Source organism: Amborella trichopoda, chromosome 11 (assembly GCF_054954075.1).
Source record: "Amborella trichopoda isolate Santa Cruz 75 chromosome 11, AtrichopodaSantaCruz75HAP2 v2.0, whole genome shotgun sequence".
NCBI classification, from domain to species: Eukaryota; Viridiplantae; Streptophyta; class Magnoliopsida; order Amborellales; family Amborellaceae; genus Amborella; species Amborella trichopoda.
Window position 1 is genome coordinate 9,649,994 of NC_142346.1, and position 21,829 is coordinate 9,671,822.

Genomic DNA, 21,829 nt, shown 5'->3' on the forward strand with positions numbered 1-21,829 from the left:
GGTAAGTGGATGAACAAAATTGTATGTCGAAGAAGATTCTGAGCACGTAGGGGAAATATCCCACATTATCCAAGACATCGGCTTGCTCAGAATCTTAAAGAGAGACTCTCCCTTGGGTTGTGTCACAAAGAGCTAAGATTGAATGATGAAAAGTACTCAAGGATTCGTTGTCCTGAAGCAGAGGCTCGACAAGCTCATACTTGAAAGAAAAAAAACTATTAATCCCTAGTCTACTTAGGGATGCCAAAAAAAAAAAAAAAAAATTAGAAAAAACCTGAAAAAAAAGTGAAGAAAAAGAAGATGCAAGTCTAGTGAATCCTGCATCCACTAGAAAAGAAGAAGAAGAAGAAGAAGAAAGAAAAGACTCAAAAAAACAAGGGCAAGGGCAAACTATCCCAGGACACAAAAAAATGAGAAAACAATCGGAAAAAGAAGAAATCAAACATCCGACATTTGGAAGAAAATGAAATCAGTTTTGAAAGAATTCCAAAGCAGTCAAAGCAAGTCCACCACTGTGACCGACACATTCTCATACTCCTTTTTCATCAATCATCTTTGAAGAACTGTTGCAAAAATCGGGCAATCTAATCGCTAACCACTTAGTTAGATTGGAAATGGCCAGTGGCCAGTTCTGGTTTTGGGCAGTTTTGGTGATCGACCGGTATTAAAAAAAAAATACAAAAAAATTTATATAAATTTTAAAAATAAGGAATTTGGTTTGTAATGTATTTTTTAATATTCTTTATATTATGGTAGAGATTAAAAATTGTTTTTGTCATTAATACTTACTTCAATTCAAAAATCGATTCGTTAAAATCCATATTTTCATTAATTTTCAACTTCATTTGAATGTGTTTTGTTTTGATCATCCTTTATATGATTTTCATATTTTAGTAGATATTTTTTTGTATTTTTATATTTTTCAACACTTTTTTGACCGCTCGGTACTTCCCCGGTTAGAACGGTTGAATTGGTCGGTTTACGATTAGGCTGGTTAAACCGCTTCTAAGCCTATGTCCGGTTGACCGTTCCTGTTCGATTTTGCAAATAATGGTCCTAGCCTTGTAGACCCTTAAAAAATACCTCAAATTTGACCCAATTTGGTTTCAAATTAAATAGAAAACTTTGTGGCAGCAACGGACCTTACCAAGGGTGAAAATGACAGAGTGGGAGGCTCTGTCAAGCATACACTAGGCTTGGGGCAAAAGTATGGTTTAGAGGACATGGTGTAGGACAACTGTTTCATGAGGGTGATAGAGTTCAGACAAAGGAGCCATGTACCCCTTGCCTTACAAACAAAAGGGTGTGTGTGTGTGGGCTATGTGGAACATGCAGAAACCTTAGAGTCAAAACAATCTATTAAGAAGCTACTAGTCCTATATGGACTTGTGCTACTTTAGGCATCTCTCCTAGTGAGTCCTACATGAGAGAGTTGGACACCTTCAATGTTGACCAAGTGAGAGGCTAGTGTGGCGTGCTGACAGACGTGCACACCCATATGGGCTAGCAGCTAAGGGCCCTTAGTGTGAGGGTCGCTGAGACAAACATCTTGAGGCTTGGTTGGTTAGAACATGAGCAGGATAACCTGACTTAACATAGGCATCGACATCGTGAAATAGGTACTTGATCATACACATGGAATAGGTATAATAATCTAGACCAAAGGAATCGAATTTGAAATGTGAAACTGCCACAGACTAAAGCTTTTCTAAAGGGTACTGATGGAATGAGCTAATTGGGTGTAATGAGCCTTGAAAACACTATATATGTTTGAATTGGGATGCATGCACATCAATTACCTATGGAGTGGGTTGAACAAATTCACAATACGATGTGGAAGGTCATTGATGGATGGTGTGGGCTGGTGTAACTGTCATAGCTAATGGTGGTGTTAAGGTGGTGTTAATGGAAAATTTAGTTGTGGGTAAGTGTGTGGGGGCACATAAACCCCTTGCCCAAATATTTTGTGGGGTATTTCTTATTATATAAAAAATGTATAGTACAATAAAAGCGATTCACGGCCCTTTATCAATAGTTTGTGTGCGACTGGTGTGGATGCTTGCTCTATTCCTCCAGTGTGGTTTGAAGAAGGATGGGCTGATCATAATCTAGTATGACTTAGGCGTGGCGTACTTTTGGCTAAACATGGGGAGCTTCCTCGAAGATGCGCTCGTTACCCGCCGCAACGGCAATTTCTTTTCTTGATTCCTTTACTTTATTCCATTTATCTATATATATCTTAATGAAAATTCAACTAATGCACTCAAATTCCACGCGCGCATCTCTATTCTCAAATCAAATTATCCAGCGTGACAATTCAATCTACTACAACTTATTTTAATAGGTTCCCATATCATATAGGGTGTGGTTTGTATGGGGCCTATGCCCTAAACAATCGAAGTAAGGCGCACCTACAAATAATTTCGAAAGATGTTGTTTAAGTGCTAGAAATCCTTATAATAGTTTAAAAAGTTATTTTTATTTTTAATTATGAAATTTGAAGCTTCAAAACAGTATAAATCGAGCAGTTCTATGAACAATTGAAAATCTTGAAAATTGATGGTCTAGAAAAAATATTACAAGATGCACTATTTTGAAGACTTGAAATCCATTTTTCTTGTTTCTATATATCTTAAGGTCGAGATGATCGATTATAGGATGTTTGGGCATCAAAACTACATCTTATAGTGAATTTTTTATTCGCGCCTCGTTTAGAGCCTCATCCTTATATAAACTTTTTTTCTACTCAATATAAATCTAAAAAAATTAACAAGTAGCATTGAACGGCTGAGATGCAAAGTTGGGGCTTCTCAAATCCCACCCGCGTGAACTACCGCCTTAAGCTTCCAGGCGCAAAGGGACCATGTGATACCGGTCCGCACGCGTGCCAATCCACATAGAAAAATATTCAACCGAAGTTTCCATGGAAAACCCCCTTTCACGCGTGGAGGCCGTCCTCCAACGCCTATAAATTCAATATCAGCCGCCATGCCTCATGTCTCGTTCCATTGCAGGCCCCAAATTCCATCCAAGTCCCTCCACGAAAAAATCCAGAATTCCAGCCCGTAGATCCGTTTCGAAAACCCCTTCTATCCGGATCCATGGCTGATGCTAAGGGAGCTCATTTTAATGGTGCCTATTATGGAGCACCTCAAGGAGTCACCGTCCCTCCTCCTCAAGCTTATCATAGGCCACCGAGAGGCAAGGGTTGTGGCCCTTGCTGTATTCTTACTGGTTTGATCAAGTTGGCTGTCGCGATCGTGGTCACACTGGGTATCGTTGCCCTAGTTGTGTGGCTCGTCTTGCGCCCGAACAAGGTCAAATTCTATGCCGAAAATGCATCCTTGACACAGTTTAACCTCTCTGGGACAAACAACCTCCAGTACAACCTGCAGTTGGATATAAGCATTAGAAACCCGAACAAGAGGATCGGGATTTACTACGATAAGGTTGATGCCATGGCTTATTATGAAGGTGAGAGGTTCGGTTGGGCTCCCTTGCCGGCCTTCTACCAGGGCCACAAGAACACTACGGTGATCCAACCCAAGTTCACAGGACAACAACTCTTGCTTTTGAACAGCCATGAAGTCGCTCAATTCGGACACAGCACATCTCAGGGATTTTTCTATATCGATGTTAAACTATACTTGAGGGTCAGGTTCAAGGTTGGATCCTTTAAGATCAAGACCAAGCGTTTCTCACCAGAGATTGAATGTGATCTAAGGATCCCTCTGGGATCCAATTCCACCACTGGGTTCAGCAGGAAGAGATGTGACATTGACTATTGGTGATTGTTCGACTTCTTGTGGTTTTTAGCTATTCTTTAATTATTTTTTTTTTTTTGCTTTACGTTTTGGTTTTATTGCTTGATTCCATGTCTTCTATTGTCATTTTGTCCTTTTCCTATGCACATTTTTGTAGTATTGGGCCAGGTTTCCTTGTATATTCCCTTGGTTATAATAAAATTGATATAGTTGTTTTGATTACTCAGTCAAGGAAGGGATTTGTTTTGTTTATTAAGTAATGAATTCAGCATCTACTTCTCGATTTTAATACAAGTAAGCTCTTATTTTTTTATTGCAAAATGAGTTGAACATAGCCGTGTAAAATAACCTCGTCAATGAGTACGTAAATACCTCCCTCTTGGAAGATGGGTTTTTAAATGGTTTATGAAGAAGCTAATTTAGTTCATCGCTCAAGAAATAAAGGATACTTCACAATGTTGACATTGGGTGCAGGAGTTGAGCAAGAATTCAGGAGTTGAGCAAGAATTCTATCGCCTTGAGGGAATATATTCTAAAGAAAATCTTCATATTTTCTATTTTTAGGTTTCATTTAACAATACACTCAAAGTTTTAAAAGATATCTTGAGGCATAAAAATTGTAGATTTTATTTTTTCTAGCCCACTAAGCTAAACAAATCTAAAAAGACATATTTTCCAAACGTCATCCTCCTAAATTCTCTCTCTCGGCACCCATTTTCTCTCTCCGCCTTTTCCATCTCGCCCTCACTCTCTCTCCTCTCGTTCTCTCTCTCTTCACATTTCCAAAGAGTGAGAGACGTAGGAAGAGAGAGAACGAGAGAAGTTTGAGGTATATAAGTGAAGAGAGAGAAAAGATTGAGTTGTATTTCACGGAAGTGAAAAGTTATCGAAAGGAGAAAGAAGTGTTTGAAAAACATCAGAGGAGAAAGAGAGTGAGAGATGTAAGAAGAGGGAGAAAGAGAAAAGTTTGGAGTAATATAGGATATAGAGATATTTTTCCTATATTCTATTAGGTGCAGTTTGTATAGAGCCGAGGCTCTAAACAATCAAAGTTAAGCACACCTTCAAATAATGTTGCTAAATGTGGTTTTATGATCGGAAATCTTTGTGATAGCCTCAAAATATATTTTTTATCTTTAATTATAAAATTTAAAGTTTCAAAAATAATGTAGATCCAGCAGATCTATGAAAACTTAAAAATATTGAAAATTGACTATCCAAAAATACGTTATAATATGCACTATTTACAAAACTTGAAATCTATTTTTTTTCATGTCTATATATCTTGATATTGAGATGATCAATTTGAGGATATTTGGGTATCAAAACAACCTCTTCTAGTAAAGTTTTTTAGGTGGGCTCTAATTTGATTGTTTAGAGCGTCTGGCTCTATAAAAACTTTTTCCCTTTTATAATTGGATGTGATTTAAACCCGGGAAGTTGTAGACATCCATAGGTGAGGGAATTTTAGAAATCTAGAATTCCTGAAAACCATGGAAACCTACCCTAAAGCCTCCCTGAACCCATTGCACACAAATCCCAATTTTTTGCCTATCCAAATAACCTATTTCTTCAAGCCTAAACTACGCTAGGGACCAACTACACTTATACAAACTAATGTACCCTACTCCCATACACTATACAGCCCACCGTACACAATAATTAAGTAAAGCCTAGTTAATTATGCCTAAACCCATTTTGTACATATCTACTCTAAACCCTAGATTTGGATTCAAAATCTGTAATTGAACTCCTAATCACCTTTGACTAGCCTAATCACACCCAAACCTGTCTGACTCGTGAAAAAGAAGAATAAATTTTTTGAATATTTAAGTAAAACCCTTAAAGTGCCCTATTTTTATGACCGGGCACTTGGAATGGGGGACAAGTGGAAAGAACCTGCTACCTGTATGGGCCCAATGACACAGGAATTGGCCAATTGACGCACACCGTGCCGCTGACGGATGGATGGCAAGCATTGAGCCGACATCCTCCCAGGCCCGTTACGCCCCATTTTTCTTATAATAGGTCCATTTTGAACCTATTTTGCGGCTAGATTTTTTATTTTTTTTTTGCTCCCGGTAAATAAACAGTAGAGATTTGGGCGCCGACCTTTTGATGAGACTTATATCATTCGGAACAAGATTTTCTTTACCGATATCGAACCTCTGAACCGAATCCCCAATACTGGCCCTAGAACCCTAATTCGACCTAAACCTAGCCCTAGGTTTCCCATTCCCTCCTGGGACCACAGTAAATTGAACTCATCTCTTAGACTCTACCTGCAACCTCTAAGAGCCCCAAACGGAGACTAAGAACCATCAAAGTTGTACTATAGACTAGTATGGTCCATATTCACCTCAAACGACTTCCTCTACGCCTTCAACAACTCGGATTTGAGCATCTCTGCCTCACAACTCAGAAAGACAATGGGAACAAACCCTTCACACTCACTACTCTGACTTGGGCCGCCAAAGCTGGGTGCGGGCTTCTGGCCAACTAACGAGTAGGCCCAGTCTTTTCTCTTTTATTTTCTTTCAATTTTCTATTTTTTTATTAGTTTTTTGCTGCTCCCTTTTTTTAATACATAGTACTGATTTCCCAGATATTTTAAAAAAAAATTCTAAAATCTTTTGGTTTTGAGGTGAATCATAACTGGTGCGACTAGTCGACCACCAAAGAGGAGAACTTGAGATTGTTTTCCTTTCATGGTACATAATTTGACTGAAACCTCATAATCTACCCCCGATCGATGGAGTTTAATTGTAAAACAAGGCAGAGATTACGTTTCTCTTCCAAAATTTCACATATAAACACGAGTCTTGAAAGTTATGTAAGATTAGATAGTAAAATTTTTCTCATTTTATTTAAAATTTTTGCTTATACAAACAAATATTTTTCTTAAACTTTTCAAATTAAACTTATAAGATTACTTTTTCAATCAACTTATAATTTAATTATTCAAGTCTCTTTATAGGCTTTTTCTTTTCTCCTATTGCATATATACTTTTGAGTAATGACTTGTATTCTAAAGAAACTTTAAGTAAAGTTAAATGAGTAAACATAGCATGATGTATCTTACTTTAAAGGATAAACCTTCCGATAGATCTAGACCCAAAATGAATAGTAGTCACCATATCGTGATTGAATGGTTGAAAATACATATCACCATTTAAAATTTAATATTTTTTACACAAATTAGTTTCAACTAAAATTGTGGACATATATACTTGACACTAGTTTACACCGTATAAAAATATATAACATATTTTAAGAAATTTAAAATGATGAAATTACTCCCATCATTTTAAGGGTATCTTGGTCATTTTAAATTTTATAAAATATCTTTTTTATATTTCTTGTGCCCTATTTTTTATTACACATGCCCAAAATTTAATCTCAATCCAATTTGTTAAAAAAAGACTAAAATTCAAATAGCTATATGTATTTTGAACTATCTTATCAATGACTGAGAGCAGGACCTGTGCTATTATTCATTATAGGTCCACAACTATTGTTACCTTTTTCCTATTTTAAAATGGTCAAAATTTTCACCACAATACGGAAAGCAAAATCAAATTTTCAGTGTCGTTGCCACTGAGCAATGGAAATTATTTTTATATGGCATATGATAGGACAATATAGATTATTTTTAGGGTGTGGTTTGTATATAAGGCTGATGCCATAAGCAATCAAAGTAACGCGCATATTCAAATGTTGAAAGATATTATTTTAGGAAGATAGAAAGAGAGGGACCAGTGGCCGGGCGAGGACAAAGAGGGAGATGCGATGGGGGAGACGATAAGGGAAAGGATAACAAATAAACGAGAGAAAGAGAGAGCTTAAGACATGAGAGAGAGAGAGAGAGCGAGCAAGAGCAAGAGAAGATAAGAGAAGAGGGAGAAAGAAAAGAGAGCAACCGGGATGGAAGAGAGGAGAGAGGAGAGGGAGCAATAGAGAGAGAGAAGAAGAGAGGGGACCGAGAGGGACCAGAAGGGAAGAGAGAGAGAGGAAAAGAGAAGAGGGAGGGAAGGAGGGAGAGAAAAAAAAGAGGGAACAGAGAGGGACGGCAGCCTGGCCACCGGTCCGAGGGGCAAAGAGAGAAAAGAAGAAAAGGGGAAGAGAGAAAAGAGAGCGACTGATGGCCTGGCTGCCAGTCAGAGGGGGAGAGACAAAGAGGAGAGACGAAGGAGAGATAAAGAGAGGGACCGACAGCTTGACTGCCAATCCAAAGGGGAAAGAGAGAGAGAGCGAGAGAGAAAAGAAGAGATGAGGGAGGGACCGAAAGGACTGGTGGCCTGGACGCCGGTCCTAGGGGGAGAGAGACAGAGAAAGAGAAGAGAAGAAAAGAGGGAGAGAAAGAGAGGAACCGAGAGAGAGAAAGAGAGAAGAGAAGAGAAGAGGGAGAGAGAAAAGAGAGAGCCAGGCGGCTTGGTCACCGGTCTGAGGGGAGAGAGAGAGAGGGAGAGAAGAGAAGAGGAATAAAGGGGACCAGCGGCCAAGGGACAGAGAGAGAGAGAGAGAAGATAAGAGGGAGAGAGAGAGAGAGAGGAAGAGAGGGGACTGACGGCCAGGTTGTCGGTTCGAAGGAAGACGACAGAGAGAGAGAGAGAAACCGAGCGGAGAGAAAGAGAGATGAGAGAGGACGAGAGAGAAAAGAGGAAAGAAGAGAGAGAAAGAAAGAGAGAAAATGATAGAGAAAGAGAGAGAAGAGAAAGAGAAGTAAAGTAAAAAGTACCCAATATGAACCGTGGGTTCGGACCCAAGGGCTAAGTTGGTCCTAACCTTCTTGGGATGCTCATTGAGATGGATTCGGTTCTTAGTGTAAAAAACTAGGGTGCAAGATTAGAGCTTATGGACTAGGGAGTACACTAGGGTGTGTGGAAGAAGAGATTATGGAAGTTGGCTCTAGGGTGTATGGAAGTAAAGACTATGGAAGTTGGGTCTAGGGCGTAAAGAAGTGAGGACTATGGAAGATGGGTCTAAGGTCCAAGGGACTATAGAAGATGGGAGTGAAGGGTTCTAGGTTGGAAGTGAGGGGCTCTAGGGGTAATCTTTAGTAGGTGAAAGTTTTCTCTCTCCTCTCTTTGGGGTAAATAAGGTAGAATAAAAATCAAAGCCAAAAGGGGCAAGCTCAATGATTTTTCATTAATCTCTCCAACCTTTCCAACTTTGAAAACTTTGGGTTACAAATGCCTTAAAATTCTTATATATCCACCCCTTGAAACAAGGGTGGATGACCAAAAGCAAAGAAGATTGTCAAATATTACATTTTTTTTTTTTAATTAAACGTGAATCCGTTTTTGGACAAAATGATAGTTTTGCCCCTAGCCAGAATCGTGAAAATTACCAAAAGGTCCCCAAAAAAGGTTCCGTAGGCCATAACCATGGTTTGAGGCCATTTTGGAGCACTTTCGGCAATGTTCAGATGAAAATAAGGTCGTAGAAATGACGGGCTCAACGACACGATCATTTTGACATATGATTTTGATCTTGAAACGAGGTTTCAAACCCTCTTTGAAAATCCGACGAAAGATCATAAACTTGAAATCTTCAATACTCGATCTTGCTCGCTTCCTGATATTTTAGGTCGATCCTTTCATAATAGATTGATGGGCATGCCATCACGGTCATTTTGTGATAAAAATCACTCGATTTGGTTCACGGATCGTCGCTTTCCAAATTGGGGAAGTCGCTGGCAAACAGGAATCCAGTTCACTGAAAAATGTACCTTTTGTAACTTCAAAATACGGTGTCTTTTGGTCTTACATCACATATTATCGTTACCTCAAGTCGAAGCCCTCGATGTCGTGGTCACAACGGACCCATTTTCAAGACGATCCGATGTCGAAGCTTCATGATACGGCCACTTGATCAAAGGGGTGTCTCTCTTCCAAAAATTCCGCAATACACGAGTTTTTTAATGTAACTTCTCTCTAGGATTTCTCTCGTCATGGACCTCGTCATGAGTCGTGCCACAAATCAAAACGTGCACATCGACAAGACGAAGAACCCTCTGAAATTTGGACTTGATCAAGCTTAAAACGGAAAAGTTATGACCCTTGGGAGATAATCCCGAACTCATAAAGCATAGTTTCCTGGAAACTGGGTTCATTGAAGCTGCACCAGAATTGTGTAAAACTTACATTTTTTAAGTTAGTCGGCTCTAGAATGGTCTAAAAGCATCCAAATGAACTAAAATTTGACATATGGTGGTTTTTAGACCTTCTGGATCCAAAGGACGTGGTCCGATACTCATATGTTTCTTGATAATACGGTTGTAGTAATGAGGAACTTTGTCAGCATGTTCAAAACTAGAATTGAGAACTAAGTTTTCTTCTAATCTACCTTAACTTTGTCGAATAGCGGCGAAACTTTACGGGTGTCCTTAGGGCATCATTTTTTAGACCAATTTGACACCTTTCAAAATTCACTCACAAATCAGGGCTTACCGCAATCCACAGGCACTTTGGTACTTGTAGGCCTAAGTTACAACTCGCTTCTTCTTTATTCGCACCGGGGATGCAAGTGTCAAAAAATACCCTACAACGTGACCAACTAGAATTCAAAGCATGCCTTCAAAGTAATGTTCAATAACTCGGCTCCAACATCGGAGTCAACCTTTGCCCAGGTTGAGTTACCCGGCTGAGTCAAAATGGACTTAGCCGAGTAATGTATATATTTAAAAAAACCAAATAATGGAAGAAAATGTAACAAGGGGAAGGGCATGTGAGAGAGAGAGAGAGAGAATTGGCAAGGAAGGCCGGGCAGGCGATTGGATTTCCATCGCCTTTGAGGGGATGGGGAGAGAGAGAGAAGAGAGAGAGAGAGAGCCATCTAACTGCCTGGGTAGATGGGTACATGGCTCAGCCACTAGCCAAGGCTGACTAGACTTGGCTGAGTTGTTGTACACTGCTTCCAAGTAGATGGGTACATGGCTCAGCCACTAGCCAAGGTTGACTAGACTTGGCTGAGTTGTTGAACACTGCTTCCAAGCAAGAATTGAAGTAACAAGGTTCCACACATGCATTACGCTTAAACTAACACTAATATTCAGCAATCTTTTTATAACATCCAAATGTATCTAGGTGGATTGGAGGTGATAAACGGGATGTTGAGCGACTGAATCTGTGTCCAAGCCCTACAGCGAGAGAGAGATCAGAAAGAAAACATCAGAGATCAGAAAAAACATCTATGTGCATAGAAGTTATTTGTCATGTTTGCTAGTCTGAAACCATGCAATGACATCGATCAAACATTACACGGCACCCTATGCTTATGGAAGTTTCAGCTACAACATGGTCCAAGGTTCAACATTAGCAATTTCTACAGTTTGAGGCATGGAGTTGTATCCGATAATTAGCAAGGCTTTGAAAACAGGACCAGAGTGTCCAGTTCAACCACTTGACCTGGGAACCAGACAGAAAACCCATTCAAGGTTTTAAGAAACTCATTTGAATTTCAGATGTAATAAATTTTCTTAAAAATTTCAGCTGAATACCACTCTCAAGATGCAATGCAGTCCATTTTGATGCTGAATAGAGCCTTTCTAATCCAAGGACAGCTTCTTAGCTTATTTCTTCAGGTATTTGGGGCCCATATTTATGGTTTTCTTGTTTGGGTTTTCCTAAATGAGGCTTCTTCTTAATCTGTATTTTCATCCAACCAAATACTTTCTTCTACAGGGAACAAAACGGACATAAGCCCATCCCCCAAACTTTTCTAAGATGAATAGGGCAGAAGGTGCCTAATTTGAGTAGCATCATATTTGGTTATTATTGTTTAGTGCGAGAAAGCGACAATGAGCAATAAATAATTTTTACCCTTACAATATAATAAATCTTTCCTGCTTCTCACAAATCACACATTGATACCAAATCCCTAAAGTTTCGCTGCTGCACCAATCGTCCATGTTCAAGAAGTAACATCCCAAGCAAATGTTCCTGTGAAGGTCTCTAACCAAATACAAAACACAAAAATAAAAAACAAAAACAAAAAAAAACCCACAAGAAGTCCCTTACAAGGGCCTGTGCTGAGAAATAGAGGATTCGTTTAAACATGGTTCTCCATATCCATGACAAGAGAAAATCTAAGAAAGAATGGAAAGGCAAACAGGTGTATTCACCAAAATGGGGGGCTGCAATACTTTTCGAATTTGACCAACTTAACAAGCATTTGTTCAAATTATACAAGTAGTGAAAACATTTTCAAAAATTAAATACAGGTAATTAGATGTTCAAAGTAAATATGCAACAAATACAATCTTACTAAAAAGTTATTGCAGTAGAGGATACCTCACAATGATGGCTATCAACCATTGACCGTGTCTTCCTCCTCTGGTTTGACATAAAACTCTATGTAGGCAACTCGTGCAGGAGTCTGATATCCACCAATATCAACATGGTGATGGACGCCTGGTCTCACTAAAGCGACAAGATGCTGAATTTTTAGTATCCCACCTCGCCCTATAGTCAACTTGCTTCCTCTATTATCCTTCAAGACACTACTCGGAATGTTTGAAGTCGTAGCACGGATGAACTTGTACTTATACCTGTATATTTCTTGCAAGAGAAGCGCTATCAGTAGTAAATTGAACAAGTGCAATACATGTAGTGTAATATAAAGAAGTACCTGTGCGAAACTTGGTGATCACACTGGAATGCAACTAAAACATCAGTACGTTCATAATGCAAGTCGATCTGCAATGAAAGAAAACTTTTTCAATTATGAACAAAAACTTAACTTGAATACATCATAGCTATTGTGACAGCTATCAGATTCCACCTGTAAATCACCATGGCCTTCACTTCTAAATGAAACAGAAGGTGGAACAGGGTTTAACATTATCTGGATGCTTGAACCTGGCCATTCAAGATCATCAATGGCTTCCTTCAGCACTGCAGACTATATGTGTATTAATGTTAGTTGACTGCAATCCATTGTGTCGACCAATTTTGAGTAAGATAAATAATTACTATAGAAATAGCTTGCAATAAGAATGTGATCAGGTTACTATTTCCGAACAGTCCAAAACTGCATGGCCACCTTTACTGTAAAACTGACAGGAAGCGTGACAGTTGTCTCAAAATTATCCCATGAAATGGTTTCTGGAATTCGTGTCCTTATCTCCGCATAAATGCAAGCATCAACAGGGTCCACTGACCTGGAAATGCAAAAAACGGAAAATAAAATCAAGTTATTCTATATAATGTTCAAAAACAAAATGCTAGGCAGCACCTTTTTTAGTTTTTTCTTTTTTTGGAGGGGGCCCCTGACAGCCAAACACAAGCGAGCACGCGCACACAGCCACACATACACAGATTTTATACACACACACGCACACACGTGCCGAAAACAACCTGAAATCAATGAATTACATTTCACAATTGTAATAAATCAGTAAATGCAAGATTAAACTAGCTAACAATTGCAAAAAGTGTAAGACAGTAACAATCACATATCCAAAATCAAAATTGTCAATGACATGGAAAATAAGTTTGCTCATAGCTCCATATCAAGTCCAATACCACATAAAGTACTGAAATACAAGACAATAGCCACAAGTTAGTTAAATTTAAAATGAATCTATCAAAACAAAAAGTTAGATATGAGATGTATCAAACTTCTCAAATTCTTTTGATCTAAAAAAATTGAAATCCTCAAATTTTGTTGTTTTTTTTGTTAGAAGAACCAAAAAACAACTTTTGGGGGCTTTAGAACTCCTACGGCACCCCTTTCAACACCCACACCCCCCCCCCCCCCCCCCCCCCCCCCCGTGTCCGGAGCATCCATTAGTCCACTCTTAAACTCTTAAAAGGAGGAAATGACAAGAATAGCCCTCTCAGCCCTAGGGCAATGGGCGACAAAGTAACGTCTCAGCTTAGCACAAGGCTGTTGCATAGGACCTAGGGGCATGGCATCCGAAAGGTCCTAGGTCTATGGAGGGTATGCAGCTGCCTTAGCGTTAGGCAGGCTGTGATTTTCACAGAAAAACATTATATAACTGGTTAAAAGAACCATAAGTGATGTATAGGCATCTTATTCTTGAACCCCAGATCATTGAAATCATATATTTCCCTAGTGCTTTTAGTTACCAATTCCTTGGACGAACAACTAGTAAATGAGGGCACTCCATACTTGCACTCTCAAATTGTTTGTTCACATGAACACATGAAACCAAGAGATGTTGTTGTTGTTCTTGTTGTTTCTTTTCTTTTCTTTTCTTTTTTTTTTATGAAACTGTTAACCTTGTATTGATGAGAAAGTATACATTGTACAAAAAATGGGCAACCCACAAGTTGGATGCTCCATACAAGAATCCCCCCTCAAAGGAGTATCCAAAATGCTAAACAGCAGCACTTTTAGGTACAAAGAGAGAGAAGATCCAGGAACTTAAGATGGTGCTACAAAAACCCCGTGTCGGTGGTGTGATTCTGCTGCTTTAGCCAGGGCATCTGCTACTGAATTTGCCTCACGTCACGTGCGACGCAATGAAACGAGAATAGGCCTACAAAGATGGAAGATCTCATCGAAGATGTGAAGCAACCTCCAAGGCAAGGGGAAGAACGAGAGGCCCAAGTGATGACATTTCTGCGTCCTCCTCAATGATCAAAGCTGGGCCCCAATTCAGGTTGAAAATACATAGGCCTTCGAGAAGCGCGATGGCCTCTGATATGGTGGAGTCGGCATGGCTGATGGGTCTGGAAAAGGAGGTCTGCGAGATCCTGAGATGGTTTCTAAAGATGCCACCAATCCTTACTGTGCCCGGATTGCTGAGGGGCAACCATCAAAATTCAGCTTGCATTGACCAGGACCAGGGGTCTCCAAAGGGAAGCTCAGGCAATATGAGCAGGCCTTAAAAAGAGCAAGCTTCACTAGCTTAGAAAAAAATCTGCATAGGCGAGATGTATAAAGAGGTAGTGGCTCTTGGCCCAAAAGATAACTAATGATCTTATCTGGGACTTGAGAGCCTCAATGGTTGACCTTTCTACAAGAAAGACTATGTTGTTGCACTCCTCCATAAAACCTATAAAGTGGCTGCAATTGAAACGCGCTGCTTGATTTCGATCACGGGACAGGGTAGAAGAATTGGAAAAGGTGAGGGATAGATCTCAGGGTCACCCAGGACCAATTAAACAGTTCGAGTATGTCTCCACAGAGGTCATGGCCACATCACAGTGGATGAATAGGTGCGTATTGGTCTCCGCATCCGCTGTACACATAACACATCTGTTGGGGATGGGGACACCCCTCCTATGAATCTGGTCGACAGTGAGGGACCTTCCAGAGAGGGCAAACCAGGAGAATACCTGAATTTTTGGGGGGGATGAATGAGATCCATGCCTTAGTAAGGATGGGGGAAGAAAGGGATGGGGTAGAAGGGGGGGGAGTATGTTGTAGGAGGAGGAAAATGAGAAGTGGCCTAAGTGGAAGGGAGTATGTTGTAGGAGGAGGAAAATGAGAAGTGGCCTAAGTGGAAGGGGACTAGATTAACTAATCCTCTCCATCGGGAGAGAAAAAAGTTGGGTGAAGAATAGAGGATAGGAGGAGGAGTTCTTGGCCTCAGGTTGTTTAGAGGCCTACGGATGTTAGGACTCACGAAGAGATCTGCTACAGTGCCTTCCGTTTTGACTGTCACTTGGATAGAAGACAGAAGAGGTCCCTTGGGGGAGAATTGCCCACCCAAATCTCATGCCAAAACTTGATCCTGTTGCCTGCCCTGGATGGAAGCGAATATGGGTATGGGAGCATAGTAGAGATTTCTAGACCCCAGAGGATCTAGAGGTGGATCTGGGATTAAGTAGCGTATATTGGAGCACCTCGATCCACAGGTTACTATCCTGGGTGAGAAAGCACCACCACCACTTGCCTAGAAGGGCCAAGTTGTTGGTTCTAAGGTTGTGAATTCCTAAGCACCCGCAGTATCTTGGTTCGCACACTCTTTCCCAAGAGATGAGGTGGAATTTCTTGTGCTCGCGATAGCCAGACCACAAAAAATTCCGTATGAGTTGCTCTAGCCAGTTTGCACCTAAGGCCGGACATCTCGTAAATAGGGATGTTTGAGAGGATTGCATTGATGGGCATGAGCCCACCAGCCAAGGATAGAAATATGCCTTTCCCAATGGCTAGTTTCGGATAGAAATTGTCTATAATATGACTCCATTTTTGTTTTTTAGGAAGTCCAGTACGTAGTGGAAGGCCCAGATAGGTGGATGGCAGGTTGTCGACTTGGCATCCCCACCTTTCGGCGAGAGAGGAGATAGATTGGGCATCACCATATACACCAATCATCTTGTATTTAGCCATATTAACCCAACAACCAGTGGCCAACTCAAAGGATTTAGGAAAAAGTACGAGGGAATCTGCTTGCTGATAGGTGGCCCCACATAAAAGACGGTGTCGTTGGCCCCACATGACCAGGCATCGACTCCCAATTTTGAACCCTTCGAGCAGTCTGTGTTGGTTGCATCCTTTCAATGGACCTGCTCAACACCTCTGCTACCACAGAGAAAAGGAAAGGGGAGAGGGGATCCCCTTGACAAAGACCTCAAGAAGAAGGGAAGAAGACTCTTGAGGAGCCATTGATAAGAATGGAGAAAAACAGATTTGAGATGCAACCTTTAATCCAAGTCCTCCAATGCCTACCGAAGCCCATTCTGCGTCAAGTTTCATCTAAGAGATTCCAATCCATATGATCATAAGCCTTCTCCCAATCAACTTTGATAACCACTCCAGGGATTCTAGCTAAGTGTCTAGAGTGAAAGCATTCGTTGGCCACAAGGGCTTCATCGAGAATCCACCTATCCTTGATGAAAGCCCCTTGATGGGGGGGAGATGACCAAGTCTAGGACCTATTTAACGTGAGAGACAAGAAGCTTGGATAGGATTTTGTAGGAACTACTGATGAGGCTAATGGGTTTGAAGCCCTTAAGTTTTTCCACACCCTCTACTTTAGGAACCAAGGCTATGAAAGTGGCATTCATGGCTTGTGGATAATGCCTCTAAATGGAAATTCCTCAAAGAAGGATAGGATATCAAGATGCAGGGACTCCTAGAAGGTTTTGAAGAGAGCTAACAGGAAGCCGTCTGGGCCAGAGGCTCGGTCCTGACCTAAGTTGTTCATGCCTTTGAAGATCTTGTCTTCGATGAAAGGTCGTTCAATCCAGGTCACTTTGTCAGCAGGAATGAACCTAAAGGGAAAGTTTGATGTTCCTTGGTTTAGGGCCCGAAGGAACAGAGAAGTGGTTTCTGAAAAATTCGATGATTGCCCCTTCACTTGAGAGGGCTTGTCGAAAATGGAATCTACAACTTTAATCGGAGAGATGGTATTATCCCGCCTTTGACAGTTGCCAGTCTTGTGGAAGAACGCAATGTTAATATCTCCATGTTTCAGCCATTTGATTCTCAATGATGATAACCAGAAAATTTCTTCCTTTCAGAGAAGTGTTATTTGATTTGGGCTTGGGTTCTAAGGGGCCTCACTTTGGTAGATAAAGGTCAGGTTTCTTACAGTTGGAGCTGCACTTCTTTATGATATTCATTGGGATATGTCTATTGCAGGCTTTCAGGGATACCTTGAGGAGGTTGAGTTTGCGCTGGAACCGGTATCCGACCCAACTGTGGACTTGATGGGCAAAGGACTCCCATCATAAGGAAATAAGGCAGAGGATATTGGATTCTTCAAACCACAAAAGTTCAAAGTGAAACGGTTTAGGCCCTCTAAGGGTGAGATGAGTGTCGAGAAGCAAGGGATCTATGGTCAGAAGTGAGCTTGAGTAGGGCTAGGGCGTTAGAGCTAGAAGGTGGCTTCCCGTTCCGGACAAATAAGGAAGTGATCGAGCTTAGAGAGGATGGGGGAGGCTTTGTGGGGGGAGGCTTTGTGGTCTGACCAAGTGAAGTCAATGCCTAGGAGAGGGAAGTCGAAAAGGTTGTGCCTGAAGACAAAATCTAAGAGATCAAGCGTGCTACAAGAAACGTTGGGATTGGAGTTCCTTTTGAAGGACCATTTGGTCACATTAAAGTTTCCACCAAAGCACCAAATTGGGTGTGGTATTGAAGTGGCCCCACCGAGCTCCTCCCAGAAAAGATCTCTAAAGGTGACAAAGTTCAGTCCGTAGACCGGGGAAACTTTCGGGGGAGGCCATCGGACCTCGTGAGGCCGAGTGTGACCGAGAAGGTGGCCATTGGAGCCGAAGAAAAGGTGTGAAGGAACGGGTCCTAAACGACCTAGATGCCACCAGAGGCTCCATGGGGCTCAAAGGCTTCCCACTGGCAAGGTCTCAATCCCCAAACTTGGCGAATAAGATGAAGAATGGGGCGGGGAGCTTGGTTCTGACCAGAGCCAAGATGGATGGTCTATGTTTTGAACAAAATCTTGGACGTGATGTCTTTTGTTGGGGTGTTCGAGCCCAATATTTTGACAAGGATCTTCATGGGAGGGGAGAAGAGGGAGGGGCGAGTCTAGGGGACCACCAAGGTGGCTGGGATTGTGGAATACGACATCTTAATCTGCTAGTATTTTTGAAGCAACACAAGTGCCAACACCTTTCTTCTTTGCTCCCATAAAGTATCAAAACCAAAAATTGATTTTGAATTACTTTTCTAAGAAAAATTTGTTTCCTCTAAGGGAGATATTCCAAACACTAGAATTAATATGTTTTTTGTAGCAAAAAAAAACGCTTGTGTCACTGCAGGATAAATATTATGTCTTCTCATAACACTTCTCCCATCTTCTTTATCAACAAAAGTTACCTCCTTTTGTCATTGATAAATCTCCATCATACAATATTTTGCATTTAGGTGGTTTAAAGATAACATGCATCAGACCATATCCATCTTCAACTATTTTGCTAGGCAGAAACAAAGGAGAAGCAATCTGTCTAATCATGAAATCAATGTTCAAAAAGGCGTACCGCCTAGGCAGTTTGGGCTCTGGGTAACCTAGGCACTAAGGTGGGCACCTAGACCCAAATACGGCACTTCCAATGGCAACACTTCATCTCACGATGATTGAGAGAGGGAGGGTTTTCCAATGTGTGAGGATTTGTTAATGTGTGAGAGCGATTTCTAATGAGTTGCCTCCATCTCACTACGATTTTGAGAGAGAGAGTTAGAATTTTGAGAGAGAGAGTTAGAACTTATTTAATTACTAGCACTTCGTCCCACGATGCGTGTGTGTGTGAGAGAGAGAGAGAGAGAGAACTTTTTGAATGACTAGCACTTCGTCCCACGATGAGACAGAGAGAGAGGACTTTTTTTAATGAGTAGCACTTGTGTCGAGTTAGTTATGCTGTGGGAGAGAGAGAGCGAGGGGACTTTTTTAATGACTAGCACCTTTCACAACGATTTGTGTCGAATGATTTATGTTTTATTTGTTACCCTCTGATTGCTTGTGGAATTTCTAATAACAATAAATAGCTAAACAGCAAATAATCTATTAGCATATCTGGCGAAAATATTAATTGTTTCCTAGAAGGTCGACATGTGGTGGTCTTGAAATGCTGAAGGGCTAATCAGGCATATCCATCAACATAATTAGCCACGACGACTACCTCACCTTTCCCCATCTCTCTCTCTCTCTCTCTCTCTCTCTCTCTCTCTCTCTCTCTCTCTCTCCAAAACGAGCCAAGAATACCTTACCTTTTTCCTATCTCTCTCTCTCATGCTAATAGTGACTACTCATGGATTTCCATCTACAAAACTGTCTAAAGAAAATATCTTTCATCTTTTTCCTCAAGCTTTGTAATGCTAATAGGGTCGAGGCAGTACCTAGACGCCCACCTTATACACCGCCTAGTCGAGCGCCTAGTATTTTCCACCTAATACTATCCGCCTTAACCACACCTAGGCGTTTTTTAAAAAAGTCCGCCTAGGCAGTCGGGCAGTTGACTTTTCATACATAGCATGAAATAAAACACATACAAAGGTATCAAGGGTATCTTGGACAAACTTCAGTCTAGTGCCCATTTTTTTGTCGATGGATGAGCCCTCTGCAAATGTTGGGGGAAATAAGATGAATCTCAACCATGCTTGGAAAAATAATTTGAGTTCCAAAATGGGAAAAGTTTCTAAATAGAATTGGAAGTAGTAGGTTTATAATCTAGATGGTCTCAAATGGAGTCAATTTTTGAATAATTCTTTTTTCATTCATCAATGATGTATATTAGGTTCCTAATTTGAAGCTTCCACATATGTTGAACATAAAGGAAATCCACTAGTGAAGCTTTAAAAGAACAATGACAGAACAATGAAAGAAAAAAACTGAACAATGTCCATTTTTTTCCCTATGATTTTCTCTTTGATGGACGGACCACGAGAATAACACATCAATGTGCATCTTCTCATGTGGTAAATACTAAAGAACACATTTACTATGCTTCCACAAGAGCATATTCTGTAATCCTACCCCATCGATCAAAAGGCCTGGGAGGACTTCTTCAACCTGAAATTTTGGGAACCACCCAAGATGCCAAGATGATTATTTTGAAAACAAAGAAAGTGGATTTTGAGTTGTCTAAACACTTAGATCTCACCCCCCAAAAAATTGAACGCCCTTTGTTAAAGCTTGAGACGACATAGAGAGTTCAATTTACAGATCTTTTTTTAGTGATGTTAGTCTACGAGTTGAAGAGTTAACATCCAAAAATTTGGGGTCTAAAAAGTAGTCCTAGATTGGCTTTTACTCGAGAGAGTAAATGGATATAACATCAATTTTTTTTTTGATAATAATGGATATAACATCATTTGGCAGTATTAATTAGCTTAACATATTGCAACATAAGCTCTCGCTAAGACCTTTCCTTGACAAAGGACAGTTTCAAAAGTAAGGACAAGAAACATCCAAAATACAAATTCAACCTCTATTAACCATCATTGGGACACAAAAAACAATCAAGGAAATAAGAAATCTGACTTACTTGAGAAGAAGCTGCATATCTGGTCCGGGATAGCGAATTTCAAGAGTAGTGGAGCATGCAGGTGCAGTAAAAGTATTAAGGCAATCAACAAACAACCCTAACCCTAATCCAAATCTAGGGCGCTCTTCTGCACCATATTCATACAAATGGAAAATCTACCAAAAAAAGAAAACACCCACAAAACCTTAGATCAGTAAGCATTTCCACATCAGAAACTGAGAGAGGAAAAAAATAAAAGAAGGAATGAAAGGGGAGCATCAGTATCAGGAGTTCAGAATAGATACATCTTTCTTCAAATAAACTTTGGCTTGAAGGCAGCCAGATTCCTCTACCACAAGAACAATGCCATGTTCAGAAAGCTCTACCAAAGCATCCTGAATTCACAGACAACAAGACAAAATCATGGACAACATAATTCATGCCTTTGTCAAGGAAAATGAAATACATTTAGATGAAGACACAGAGAGAGAGGGAGTAACCCTAGAAATAGAAGAACGAAAGGCATTTAGAAAGAGTGTCTGAGAAAGAGAAAAATGGAAGGCGTTAAGAGAGAGAAGGGAGGACCTGGTGTTTCTTCCATCTCACAGAGGTGAGGGCGTCCACAATGCCTTGGACATCATCGAGCTGGCAGACGAGGTCTGGGGCCTCTCCATTGCTCATGGTTCCTCTTCTTCCTCTCTCTCTGCCCCTCAAATTTGAAATTTTTTGTTTGTGAGTTACTAAAACATGGCCAGAGTCATCCCGAGATTTTCGAAAACTCTTGCTAGTCTCTACCGTAGTAACAAGTAAGGGTGCTCGCAGGTCGGGTAAGAACCGTGCCTTAAGATGGTCCCTTAGGGCTGGTTGATAACTAGAAGCAAGTTCATGAACCGTAAATGGATAGTTTGTTCTTGCTGAGAAGATATAAGTCACTGTAAAAAGTTCCGGATTTATGTACTTGATAACTTTTTAGGATGTTAAAGAAGTTTTTGATTTTTGTGTTTGATAACCTCTTAGGAAGTTAAACAAGTTATTGGGCCTCCTCTACAGGGTTCCACTAGCTCATATTATTATGGTAATCTTTAGCAGATATAATAAAGCTTCGTTAGGTTGATTTCTTTAAACTAAAAGGCATTAAATATTAAGCCTAAATAAATAAAAGTACAAGTC

At 40.5% G+C, this 21,829-nt stretch overlaps 2 protein-coding genes across 3 annotated transcripts; one reads left to right on the forward strand and one right to left on the reverse strand.

Moving 5' to 3' along the window:
- Nucleotides 1-2,945: 2,945 nt before the first annotated feature.
- LOC18444446 (NDR1/HIN1-like protein 10) lies at nucleotides 2,946-3,995 on the forward strand. The gene has a single exon (XM_006854619.4). It carries the CDS (start codon nucleotides 3,102-3,104, stop codon nucleotides 3,789-3,791), a length of 690 nt encoding a protein of 229 aa, XP_006854681.1. The 5' UTR covers nucleotides 2,946-3,101; the 3' UTR covers nucleotides 3,792-3,995.
- Nucleotides 3,996-10,305: 6,310 nt separating this feature from the next.
- Nucleotides 10,306-21,362, reverse strand: LOC18444447 (PCNA domain-containing protein). 2 transcript variants are annotated; one of them, XR_016045097.1, is made up of 9 exons: nucleotides 21,245-21,362; nucleotides 20,965-21,054; nucleotides 20,681-20,835; nucleotides 12,810-12,927; nucleotides 12,549-12,668; nucleotides 12,396-12,463; nucleotides 12,059-12,315; nucleotides 11,594-11,719; nucleotides 10,306-10,905 (listed from the first exon to the last, which is right to left on the reverse strand). XR_016045097.1 is itself a non-coding variant. In XM_011628845.3 (8 exons), exons 1-7 carry the CDS (start codon nucleotides 21,338-21,340, stop codon nucleotides 12,075-12,077), a joined length of 888 nt encoding a protein of 295 aa, XP_011627147.1. In that variant the 5' UTR covers nucleotides 21,341-21,362; the 3' UTR covers nucleotides 10,306-10,905; nucleotides 12,059-12,074. The 2 variants fall into 2 exon arrangements, 1 of the variants encoding a protein (XP_011627147.1); XM_011628845.3 differs by lacking the exon at nucleotides 11,594-11,719.
- Between the last annotated feature and the right edge of the window lie 467 nt (nucleotides 21,363-21,829).